General features: G+C 43.3%; 2 protein-coding genes across 3 annotated transcripts; one reads left to right on the top strand and one right to left on the bottom strand.

The window, feature by feature from the left end:
* Positions 1-263: 263 nt before the first annotated feature.
* On the top strand, positions 264-4,728 carry si:ch211-225p5.8 (uncharacterized protein LOC555567 homolog). 2 transcript variants are annotated; one of them, XR_007113638.1, is made up of 6 exons: positions 264-493; positions 1,626-1,792; positions 2,038-2,272; positions 3,524-3,683; positions 3,773-4,179; positions 4,210-4,728. XR_007113638.1 is itself a non-coding variant. In XM_047597701.1 (5 exons), the coding sequence occupies exons 1-5, from the start codon at positions 460-462 to the stop codon at positions 3,816-3,818; spliced, it is 642 nt and encodes a 213-aa protein (XP_047453657.1). In that variant the 5' UTR covers positions 264-459; the 3' UTR covers positions 3,819-4,728. The 2 variants fall into 2 exon arrangements, 1 of the variants encoding a protein (XP_047453657.1); XM_047597701.1 differs by having other exon boundaries at positions 3,773-4,728.
* LOC125015758 lies at positions 4,507-12,027 on the bottom strand. Its single transcript, XM_047597699.1, has 5 exons — positions 11,881-12,027; positions 9,975-10,334; positions 8,506-8,769; positions 5,625-5,675; positions 4,507-5,314 (listed from the first exon to the last, which is right to left on the bottom strand). The coding sequence occupies exons 1-5, from the start codon at positions 11,957-11,959 to the stop codon at positions 5,214-5,216; spliced, it is 855 nt and encodes a 284-aa protein (XP_047453655.1). The 5' UTR covers positions 11,960-12,027; the 3' UTR covers positions 4,507-5,213.
* Positions 12,028-12,335: the final 308 nt, after the last annotated feature.

A 12,335-nucleotide genomic window follows, 5' to 3' on the forward strand; every position in this document is an offset into this window, starting at 1 on the left:
TGTGTATTATTATTATTATTATTATTATTATAAATATTATTGTGTATTATTATTATTATAAATATTATTGTGTATCATTATTATTATTATTATATGATTGTGTATTATTATTATTATAAATATTATTGTGTATTATTATTATTATTATATGATTGTGTATTATTATTATTATATGATTGTGTATTACTGAGTGAGGGGGACTGTGCTGCCGTCCTGCTCTGGATCAGGTTTCTCGGTCTCAGGTTTCTTGCTGCGCTCCTGGATTCACACGCTCTAAATTTAGTCGCCTTAAAGTCGGACGGGACTCGTGAGAAGAGCTTGAAAAGTTCCAGAAAGCTTTTTGTTCGTTGTTTATTTGTTGCACACGGTCCAGGTGAATCCAGACGGAGCATGGACTTAATGTGGATCTGATCCCTCTCGGTTTCTCTTCAGCTTCGCCTCCAGGAAACAGCAGCAGAAATGAAATGGTCTGTTTTACTCCTCAGTCTTTTTGGTGAGACTCCGTTTATTCTGCTCTTCTTTCTTTATTATCCTCTAAAGAAAAACATTATTCATATTTATCTCATTAAACGTTTAAATCTCCTTTTATCTCACATCCACTCGTCCAGTCTCACCCACAACTTCAACTTAGTTTGAACTAGTGAATCTTTTGGCATTTTCTGCCACATATATATATGTATATATATACATATAAAATACACTAAAAGTGAAGGAAATAATTTCTGTTATAAATGAATCCAGATTTTATTTTCTCATAATAAACAGAAAATATCATTTATATTTATGAATAAACACGTTTATTTATTTATTTGATTTTATTTGTTTAATTGTTGCAGTTTAAATTATCTCTGATTTTATATTTTTCTCCTCCTCCTCTCTCTCCTCCTCCCTCTCCTCCTCCCTCTCCTCCTCCTCCTCCTCCTCCTCCTCCTCCCTCCTCCTCCTCTCCCTCCTCCTCCTCCTCCTCCCTCCTCCTCTCCCTCCTCCTCCTCCTCCTCCTCCTCCTCCTCCTCCTCTCCCCCCTCCTCCCTCTCCTCCCTCCTCCTCCTCCTCCTCCCTCTCCTCCTCCTCCCCTCCTCCTCCTCCTCCTCCCTCTCCCTCTCCTCCTCCTCTCTCCTCCCCTCCTCCTCCTTCCTTCCTCCTCTCTCCCTCTCCTCCTCCTCTCTCCTCCCCTCCTCTCCTCCCCCTTCTCCCCCCTCCTCCTGCTCCTCCTCCTCCTCCTCTCCCTCTCCTCCCTCCTCTCCTCCTCCCTCTCCTCCTCCTCCTCCTCCTCATCCCTCTCCTCCTCCCTCCTCCTCCTCCTCCTCCCTCTCCTCCTCCTCCTCTCTCTCCTCCCTCTCCTCCTCCTCCTCCTCCTCATCCCTCTCCTCCTCCCTCTCCTCCCTCCTCTCTCTCCTCATCCCTCTCCTCCTCCCTCTCCTCCCTCCTCTCCTCCTCCCTCTCCTCCTCCTCCTCCTCCCTCCTCCTCCCTCTCCTCCTCCTCCTCCTCCTCCCTCTCCTCCCTCCTCTCCTCCTCCTCCTCCTCCTCCCTCTCCTCCTCCTCCTCCTCCCTCCTCCTCCCTCTCCTCCTCCCTCTCCTCCTCCTCCCTGTCCTCCTCCTCCTCCTCCTCTCCTCCTCCTCCCAGTGTCTCAGTGTCGTGCCGGCTGTTCGGAGGTCGACTCTCTGACTGAGGCCGTCGCAGGAGAAAGTTTCCTCCTGGGCTGCATCTCCTGTAAGAGGAGAGAGGAGGTTCAGGCCAGAGCCTCCGTGCACTGGTTCTTCAGACCAGAGGGGGAGGAGGACTTCAAACACGTGAGTCCATCCCGGCCCAGGAGGTCTGGACCTCCTCCTCCTGCTCCTCTTCTTAATTCAATTAAATAAATAATATTTTAAATATAACACACACACGTTGTTGTAATATAAAGTATTAACTAATTATAAATGTAAATGTTCATTTTGGAAATGGCTGCCAAAAGCTGGTGACTGCAGCGCCTGGATAAGTCCAGCAGGGGGCAGACAGACTTCTGATCACATCATCATCTTTCCTGTGTGAGCAGATTTTCCGCTACGACCACCCGACCTCCGTGATCCTCCACAGCGATTTCAGCGGCCGCCTCGAGTGGCAGGGGACGCTGAGCTCCGACATCCAGACCGGCGCCATCTTCCTGCACAACGTCACCTTCAGCGACGCGGGCACGTTCCGCTGCACCTTCCACCGCACGCTCTTCCTGCCGCTGGCCGACGAGGACGTCACCGTGGAGAAGGAGGTGCAGCTCTCGGTGGTGGCTGAAGGTGAAGGAGACTCGGCTCCTGCTTCAGTTTCTGTGAATGAGTCTGATCCGACACAGGACACATGGGGGCGCTAGCGTCCTGGTTTCTGCTGCATCGGGTCAAGGAGGGAGGGAGGGAGGTAGGAAGGAAAGGAGGGAGGAAGGGAGGAAGGAAAGGAAGGAAGGAAGGAAAGGGGGAGGAAGGAAGGAAGGAAGGAAGGACACTGGGTCATGGAGGAAGGAAGGAAGGAAGGAAGGAAGGAAGGAAGGAAGGAAGGAAAAGGAAGGAAGGAAGGAAGGAAGGACCAATGAACGGAGACTTCTACTGGAGAAGGAAGGGAGGGAGGAAGGGAGGAAGGAAAGGGGGGAGGAAGGAAGGAAGGAAAGGCGGGAGGGAGGGTGGAAGGAAGGAAAGGAAGGAAGGGAAGGAGGGAGGGAGGGAGGAAGGAAGGACCCTGGGTCATGAAGGAAGGAAGGAAGGACACTGGGTCATGAAGGAAGGAAGGAAGGAAAGGAAAGGAGGAAAGGAATATGGAAGGAAAGGAAAGTAAATGAAAGGACAGGAGGAAGCAATGAATGAAGGAAGGAAGGAACGACAGAGGGGCGGAGGAAAGGAAAGGAAGGAAGGAAGGAAGGAAGGAGGGAAGGAAAGGAGGGAGGAAAGGAGGGAGGAAAGGAAAGGAAGGAAGGAAGGAAGGAAGGAAGGAAGGAAAGGAGGGATGGAGGGAGGAAAGGAAAGGGGGGAGGAAGGAAGGAAGGAAGGAAGGAAGGAAGGAAGGAAGGAAGGAAGGAGGAAGGGAGGAAGGGAGGGAGGAAGGAAGGAAGGAAGGAAGAGAAGGAAGGAAGGAAGGAAGGAAGGAAAGGAAAGGAAGGAAGGAAAGGAAAGGAAGGAAGGAAGGAAGGAAGGAAAGGAAAGGAAGGAAGGAAGGAAAGGAAGGAAGGAAGGAAGGAAAGGAAGGAAGGAAGGAAGGAAGGAAGGAAGGAAGGAAGGAAGGAAGGAAGGAAGGAAGGAAGGAAGGAAGGAAGGAAGGAAGGAAGGAAGGAAGGAATGAGCTCATACTGAATCATTCATAGTCTCTGATATTTAATATTAATTAACTTTCACGCATCATATTTGTGTTTTTATGTGTTTGTTACTTTGAGTCATTTTTAATCAGAAACGTCGAATCAACGTGAAACATTAATATTAAACGTGTTCGCTCAGTAAAATGAGCCTGTTTCACATATGGTTGAGGTCTGATGTTTGATGATATGACCTGGTTTCGTCCTGCAGCCACTCGCGAGCTGACGTCCGTGGTGTCGGAGATCATGATGTATGTGCTGATCGTGCTGCTGCAGCTCTGGCTCATCCTGGTTCTGATCTACTGCTACAAGAAGACGTGGGACGAGCACGAGGGACGCGAGAACCGCAAAGCCCTCAAAGCCCAGGAGGCGTAAGTCCGTCCTCTGCTTCTCCTTCTCCTTCTCCTCTCACTCTTTCTTTCTTTCTTTAACGTATCCGCCGTCGTCTCTGCGTTTCCAGGATGTTGAAGGCGGCAGAAAACTGTGACGGCGTTCAGCTGGAGTAGCAGCAGCGTCGCTGCCTCGACCGCGACGGCTTCAGGAAAACGGGACAAACTCTGTGTTTTTAACGGGTTCGTCTCAAACCCAAGTCTCATGTAAAGTCTGACGGAGCACGACGACTAGAAAACTACGGAAGAATGGAAGAATGGATGGAAGGAAGAATGGAAGGATGGATGGAAGGAAGGATGGAAGGATTGATGAAGGGAGGAGGGAAGGAAGGAGGGTTTTTAATAATGTTGTGCGATGCTGTGTGTGCATGTGTGTCCATTTAATTTTCAATAAATAACAAACTCAGAAAGGAAAAATGAAAACAGTTTATATATATATATATATATATTTACACATTTGTGAAACACGCCATCAGATGTTAAAGATGAAGTCGAGGGGGAGACAGAGGATCGACGTTAACTGGTTTAACATGAAAACAGGAAGAGAGACGAGAGGAGGAAACAAAAAGTGTGAGAATAAAACCGCATGAACTCATCTCTGAGAAAAGAGGAACCTGTGGACTGAGATTCACCACGACTCCGCGCAGCTAAAACATAGACCGTATATAAAGTGAAGCTAAAGCTAGTAGAGCTCCCCCTGGTGGCTGGCTACAGTATAGGTCATAAGCCCCACCCCTTCCAGGTCAGTGGGCGGGGCTTGGGCCAAAATAAAACACTAAATTACACATGACATATTTAGTTTTTACAAGGATTGTTGAATGTTGTTCATCCATATTTAAACACAGTCTAAAAAACTGACAGAAATACAATCATTAAAGTAATTTAACATGTATGAAGATTTATGTCTTTACTGATTTAATGCATTTTTTTTTATTTTTTTTTATTCCATGAGACATTTTATTCATTAACAGGAAGTCAGGACTCTCATCTGTCCCTCAGAGACAATAAATCAGGTCCCATTTTAAAACATTTGATTCCTGTGTTACTGTGCAAACTGATCCATAAACGCCTATAATAATTTAATATAAATGCTGGTGAATATAAAAGTGTTTCACTAATAGCGAAGACACACAAGCTGCATGTTTGATTAGATCTGTTCATAAAACGATGTAAAGATAATATTCTCTGAAAGAGTTTGACGTCACCCTCACGGGAAAGTTTGTGATGGTGCTGGGTGGTCATAATCTTATGGCTGATTGCTTTAATTAAAGGTGGATTATCAAGAAATATACAAAAATGATTATTTGTCTCTAAAAGCTTCGGCTGAGGACGACAAAGGATGAAGATTTGTCCACTGTGATCTGATGATGATGATGATGATGATGATGATGATGATGATGAAGATGATGGTGATGATGATGGTGATGAAGTTGATGATGATGATGATGATGATAGTGATGATGAAGACGATGGTGATGATGATGATGATGGTGATGATGATGAAGAGCAGCCTCATCTTCGCAGCAGTGTGGCCGTGAACACTCCCACCATGAAGGCGACGGGCACCAGCAGCAGAGCAGTGTACAGGAACCACGGCTCCGGGTACAACGGTGCTGAGAGACACAATTCAATTAGACAATATACAATGAAACACAATGAATATATTGTTAAATTAAATATTATTACATGAAATGAAATACCATTAAATTAACTTCAATTGAATAAAATAAAATAACTCAGATGGATTGATTGTGATTATTATGTAAATGGATTTTCCAAGGATGGTTCATAACATGAAGCTTATTTATTTATTTATTTTACAGTCTGTGGTCAAAACGTCTCAAAGAGTCTTTTTTAGAAACAAACCACAAAGAGAAAAAAAAAAAACGATGAGATTTGACTCTTTAGTTTGGACAAACTCACTTCCAGCACCTGATGAACTCGTCCCAGACGCATTTCTTTGTCCATCGTCACCTGGTCCAGACACAAATAAATAAAAAACAAATAAATCATCTGTCATCAAAGTTAAGCTTTAACACAGAGAGAGAAAATCACATTTACTAAATATTTACTAAAATGACGCGTTATCTGCCCCCTGGTGGATTTATCACAAGCTTTTGGCAGCCGATTCCAAAATGGCCGCCTTCACAGGACTTTCTAGTTTTCTTTCATTTTACCTAATTTTATTTTCATCTTGACTCTTATTCCTACGTCTGTGCCTGGTTCACGTATGTTCTTTGATCCTGAGACTCTTGGATAAAACAGTTTCCCTGTGGGGATCAATAAAACGATCCTGAATCTTTAATCTTATATTAAATATCTTATTCTATTGTTTACTATGTTCTTTGATCTAACTTTATATATAAATATATTCCACTTGGATAATAAAACATCTAATCTTTATCTTTTATATTAAATATTTTCCTAATTTAATTAAAGACATTAATTAAAATATTAAAATGTGCATTCATGTATTCCATATTAATTACTAATGTTGAAGAGGTTCAGTGATCTGATCGAAATAACTCAACTCAGACCTTTAGTTTAGTTTCATTTGTTCCTTTTTCTGCAGAACAAAAGTGAAAAACAACAACAAAGAGATAGACGCAAAGCAGCAGATTCTCTCGAAGCCACTTCCTTTTGCTTTGAAAACAGCTTCACTGCGTCTCAGTGGATGAAACCGGGCATCTCCGAACTCACAGAAATCAGAGCTCTAGAAAAACTGTGAAACATTTTCACCTGCAAAGAGGAGTTTGAGTCTTTAAATTAAAACAAACGTCCTCCAAATAAATGTGAATTTCTGATGAATCTCGATCGTTCTCGTCTTAGTGGCTCAAACCTGGGCAGGACTCAGAGGATCATTGGAAGTTATGAATCCGAGTGAATGGCTGACACACATAAATCTAACACCGTCCTCAGACGACTCTAGAGGGTGAACACATTATGCTACAGGAAGAGGACGTCTCTGTGGTTACAGCCACTGAGAGGCAGAGATTAGCAGCATTATATAGAGTCATAGACTTTAATAGCATCTAAACTTTAAAACTAAATAAAAAAGGAAAAGCAGTCAGAGATATATTTTATATTTTTACAGATATGTTTTGTATTTTTACAGATATGTTTTATATTTTTACAGATATATTTTATATTTTTACAGATATCTCCCAGAGAACAGAGAAGTAAATGTTTCACTGCTTTAGAAGAAACAACTGACTCCAGACACAGACACCTGGTTTTTTGGTTCATTTAGTGTCAGATAATATTAATTTATGCTGAATTTATTGATGAAGTCAAAGCTTAAGTTACTTCTTCAGTTCTGCTCTGGAGGCTGTCAGATAAGTTTTATTACTATTTCTGCATTTATCATGATGAAATTAGCTAAAACTAGCTGAAACTGAGGCTAATCCACTTTTCCAAATCCACACTAGTTTGTACGAATTGAGTCCAGTTGTGCTTAATTTGATCGGACACATTTCCCCATGTTTTTGTGACATCAGTGCTAACGGTCCATAGCTCCATCGTGTCCTTGTCTCTGTTTCGAGCAGGTTAATATTTGATTGAGCCAGTTTCCTTCAGAGAGAACTGTTTTTGCCACTAAACACTAAATGGCTGCTGTTAAGAAACACATTGAAAGTCTGAAACCTCGGTGTGATGATCAGAGTTGGACACGTTACTTTTAAAAAGTAATTAGTTACAGTTACTAGTTACTTCTCACAAAAAGTAACTGAGTTACTAACTGAATTACTCCACTATAAAAGTAACTCGTTACCAGGGAAAGTAACTATTGGTTACTCTTCTTTTTTTTCTGTTGTTGTTGTTGTTTTTTTAAGTTTTAAATATGTCTAATAATTACATATTTTTCTCAGCAGGTTTCAGCCAGTTGCATATATAATTGTATAGACACGTAGTTCTACAGAACCTTTAATATTTATCACCCCTCAGACCCCAACAGGTCGACATATAAGGGTCGGACCTCCACCTGTGAGAGCTGCTGCCTGTTTTTTCCTCCCTCATACGTCATCGCGTACATTGCAGATAAAGTTGTAGTTTGTTGACGACCTGAAGAATCAAACCCTCGTTCTTTCTAAAGGCTGATACTAGAATAAATCACCGTGTCCTGCACAGAGCCCGATATCTGCCGCCTTCATTAACCATCGTGTAACAACACATTTGATTTGTTTGATTGAAAAAAAAGGAAAAGGAACAACTATCTGTGCCCTTCAGAGATCGGTCTTTATGGGAGATTAAAACTTGTTTTTGAGCTGGAGCTTCTACACTGATCCAGACTGTCAGACCTGTCAGACGTCGAGTCAGAATGTAACAGGCAGATATGAGTCAGAGAAAAACCGACCCAGTCCGACCGGTGACGGCTGCAGCTTTTCCTCCACATTCAGCCTCGCTTTATGTGGGTGTGATTTATGTATAAACTGAAATAAACTGATCCTCTGATCCACTGCACCTCAGCCAATCACCATCACCTATGCGGTTAAAAACTCCCGTCACTGGTAATAATCAGACTCAGATCGGACCTTGAACAGTCATATTAAATCAACCACCAAAACAGATATCGATCAGCTTCAGAACAGACACAGAGTGAAGTGTTTATGTCTTTAACAGAACAGGAGAAGCTCATCCATGATTCTGAGTGTTGACCAGAACAAACAGATGGACTCGCATGCCTCGGTGTTTGATGTAATAAACCTGTGCCCGTGGAGCTGATTGGATCCCCTGGATTAGGATGGTGAGTGAACACTTTTGGCTGCGTAGTGCATATGTGTGCATGCGTGGGAGCTGCAGCTGTTACCAGGCAGGTTGCTGTGGAAGATGCTCCTGGTTATCACATCTCTGTTCAGACGCAGCTGACACTCGTATTTGCCTCCCCCCCTCAGGGAGAAGGTCTCGGACAGAGTGACGAACGTCCCGGAGGAGGCTCCCGGAGCCGAGTCCACCGTCTCCAGCCTGCAGCCCTGATGGAAAACGGCCAGAGCGAATCCTACGCCCCTCGTCACGGTGGCTTCACAGCGGAGCAGAGACTCATTGTGGTTGGTGACGCCGAAGAGCACGGTCCCTGGAAACAGGATTTAGACGTTAATGAGCTTCTTTAACACCCCCACAGGTAACTTGATGTCCTCTCAGTGAGGTTTATTGTCATGTGGTTTTCATTGAGCCAATCAGAGAAGATCAAGGAAACATTGTCAGGTCTAATCGGGGTCTAATGTGGTCTACAAGGTCCCCCCTCTGAACTGGTTTATGAGGAACCATGAAGAAGAACAAGTGTCCTAATGTTTCTAATGTGATGATGTTGAATCAGCTCTGACGTTCTATAGTGACAAATACATGTTTACATTAGTTTAAAGACCAGGAACCAGGTATGAGACCAGGAACCAGATATGAGACCAGATTTACTTCCTCTTTCTCGTTAATTTACACACTGACGTAAATGTTTATCTTTACTCTTTCTCCAGAAACTGTTTTAATAAACACTGCAGAGAACTGGTCCTGACACTGAGTTCTTAGAAGCCTTTAAATCCTCCTCGACTCGACATTTAAACCGAACTATTCTACTCTGGTCTCATCTGTCCACTAAACATTGTCCCACATGTTCTTTGTGGACAGAGAGCAGTGTCTTTGGTTGTTGAGTGGATTCATCAACATGAACATCAGCCAATGTGAGAGAGGCCTTTAGCTGCTTAGAAGTTCCCCTGGGTTCCTCTGGTTCCTCTCCCACTATGATGGAGTGATGTTTGTTGGTGGACCACTCCTGTGGAGGGGAACAGTCGTCTTCAATCTGTCTGACTCTCTGTGGATTATTTGTGGCTTCCAGACTCTTTACAGATGGTTGTGGAACCTTTTCCAGCCTGATGAGCAACAACAACTCTTTTTCTGAGCTCCTCACAAAGCTCCTTTGATCTGTTGTCATCACACACTTCAACACAAACATGAGACAAATCCCTGATTCATAGAAACTAAACCAGGACCTGAGTCTCATCATTGATGGAGACACGTTGGACACATGGACCCTGGTTCAGTCCTCTCTGATATGTGATACTGGGTTCTCTCTCTCTACTTTCACGACTTGTGTGAAACTCCTCTGATGTTTGAGTCATGTTTCTGTCCTTTACAGGACGTCTCTAGAGTCTCTGACCTCAGTCCTTCTCTTTAATCTACTTCCGTCTAATTTGAGGAAACCCCAGGAGAAGATGAACCTACAGATGTTCCTCTTTTACAGCTATAAACAATAAGAAAAAAACAACGAAAACACCCTGTATTTACCGTAGATCATGAGTGATGTCTCGTTGCCCTTTCTCCTAAAACTTCCCTCCTTCTTGGACGTGATGGACAGTTTACAGAGGTATTTCCCACTGTCCGCCCACTCGACCTTTCTGAGAATAATGGACTTGTTGGTTGAGTCCGGGTTGTCCAGAAGGTCCACCCGTCCCATATATCCCCCCGAGGGGATCCAGACTCGGGGCGGGGGGGTGCTGTTCTGCTTTAAGTACATCCAGTAGAGGACGGGTTGGGTCTCAAACACCTCGTCCCGGGAGATCTGCAGCCAACAGGGGAGGATGGCGTCCTGGCCCAGAGCAGCAGTGACGACCGGAGGCTGGTGAACCTCGACCAGGGAGAGGACACCTGGTACAACACAAGTCACAACCTCAGACAAAGACAAAGACATTTCAGCTTAACCTCCTGACAACCAGGTATGTGTTTGGAATTTCATCTGAATTTCTTTAAGGTAACATTAAGATCTGAAAGTGTTTGGGATCAGTAGGACATAAGACATATAAAAAAATAAGCATCATCTTTGTACTGGAAGTAGGTTTTGTTAAAATAAATAAATAGAATAAATTAGGTGGACAAAGGCATTATTTGACTGTAACAAATATAAAACTGTTTATTTTAATGCAATAGCAGAATTGGAAACGATGAAATCCCAACGTCCTCAAACGAGCCATATCAAACTAGAACTTTCCTTCGCTACCAGTACATGGCAGAAAACAGGTCTGACTGAAGCAGAATAACCTGCAACAGACCTAAAACGTCCCCATACGAGGACATGGGGTCTGTGCAGGTAAGAAGAGGAAGCTGCTGTAGTTTGGGGAATGTTTGATTCTCTCCTCCTCTCATCACTTACTGGATCCCAAGAGGAAAACACCACGATTTCATTTTTCGATCTGAGCTCGAGAGGAAAACCCGGTTTCAGGACAGAAATAACACGATCACGCAGTAACTTAAGTAAACAAGAAGTGAAATAAGTAAGGAGAACTAACAAGGCGACTCTGATGAGAAAAAAAAATCACTTCTCAAATAATTCATGTTTCACTGAGGTCAATCAACATCAACAGGGTCCACACTCTAAACCACGGACCTCCAGGGTCCACACTCTAACAGCAACGTTACACATTCAGCTCAAACACTAACACAACCTCTTTGTTTAGAAGTTTGAAGAAATCGAAGCTCAAGTGTCTGCAAACATGTTCACCGTTACACCGTCACATTATATCCATGTTAATTTATATTTCCTGTTTCATTTGTGACAGTAGGAGTGTAAAGGGAAATGCAAATAGTCTTCTAATGTTAATTAGAATTCACTGCGGTCGGTTTTTAATTTCTGCCACATCTGCATTTGTTTTGATTTGTAGTTCTGCAAAAATAATAATAAAGTTAATTTTAACTTTTGAAGCATAGTCACACACAATGAAGCCGTCTTTTAAAATTAAATAGCTGCACCTTGCACTCAATTGCCAGTTTATTAGGTACACTAGTGAATGCATGCTAATGAAACAAACTGTTTTCATAGTGGAACTAAACATAAATGAATAAATACATAATCACAGCTTGTTCCAAAATGTGTCTCATCTCCTCAAATCAGTAACGTTTAATAGTTCGCCTCAGACTCCATCCTCCATCCAGATCAGTTAAAACATTAGACTGTGTTCACTACTGTGCCTAATAAAGTGGCCGAGCGAGTGCATGTTAACCTTTCTAAAGGTACTGACAACCTGCAGACCACAGGAAGAGATGCAGCCGCAAAATAAATTAAGCCACATGTGCAGCTTCTGACATCCAGCGTCAACGTAAATTACGACCCCCGCCCTCGCAAAAAAAAAAAAAAAATAGCATGGAGCCATTTCAGAAGAGCAGCATCATATTCACTTTAATTTAAAGCATCTTTTACCTGTGTCCAGGAAGCAGAGCAGCATCCACAGAGTCCATCCAGACGTCACCACGACACCTGTTCGCTGAAGCTCCGACATGTTTCTCCGCTGAAGATGAATCAGAAATAGGAGCTGGTTGGTCTCGGAGCCCACACACACAGATGCTGCTTTTTAAAATCACTTCCTTTAAAGGGGCTTTCAGGAAGTGGGCGTGTCATTCATGACACTTTGTTTCAGTTAACTGCTCCACACGAGAGAGTCTGCAGCACAGGCGTCCAACGAACTGGACAAAACCACAAAACTTTCAGTTGATGTCACTTTTATTTAGAAAGCACATTTAAAAAGCTTAACAGGATAAAATAACCAACGACACTAATAGAAACTAGAAACTTCCCACAAGGGGCCACAGGGGCCTAGTGCCGGGGGCACCGTCTCTGTCCACATGGGAATCAAACCCATGACCAGAGCTAATCAG

This window comes from Mugil cephalus, chromosome 11, assembly GCF_022458985.1.
Source record: "Mugil cephalus isolate CIBA_MC_2020 chromosome 11, CIBA_Mcephalus_1.1, whole genome shotgun sequence".
Lineage (NCBI taxonomy): Eukaryota > Metazoa > Chordata > Actinopteri > Mugiliformes > Mugilidae > Mugil > Mugil cephalus.

What these genes read in the sequence shown, in the direction of transcription:
- LOC125015758 (XM_047597699.1), bottom strand. Translation starts at nt 11,959, where the DNA reads ATGTCGGAGCTTCAGCGAACAGGTGTCGTGGTGACGTCTGGATGGACT. An exon ending in GCTCTGCTTCCTGGACACAG is followed by an intron (nt 10,335 to 11,880) that starts GTAAAAGATGCT and finishes GTGTTGTACCAG; the next exon opens with GTGTCCTCTCCCTGGTCGAG. An exon ending in CTTCCACAGCAACCTGCCTG is followed by an intron (nt 5,676 to 8,505) that starts GTAACAGCTGCA and finishes TGTCTGGACCAG; the next exon opens with GTGACGATGGACAAAGAAAT.
- si:ch211-225p5.8 (XM_047597701.1), top strand. Translation starts at nt 460, where the DNA reads ATGAAATGGTCTGTTTTACTCCTCAGTCTTTTTG. An exon ending in GGGAGGAGGACTTCAAACAC is followed by an intron (nt 1,793 to 2,037) that starts GTGAGTCCATCC and finishes CTGTGTGAGCAG; the next exon opens with ATTTTCCGCTACGACCACCC. An exon ending in GCCCTCAAAGCCCAGGAGGC is followed by an intron (nt 3,684 to 3,772) that starts GTAAGTCCGTCC and finishes CTGCGTTTCCAG; the next exon opens with GATGTTGAAGGCGGCAGAAA.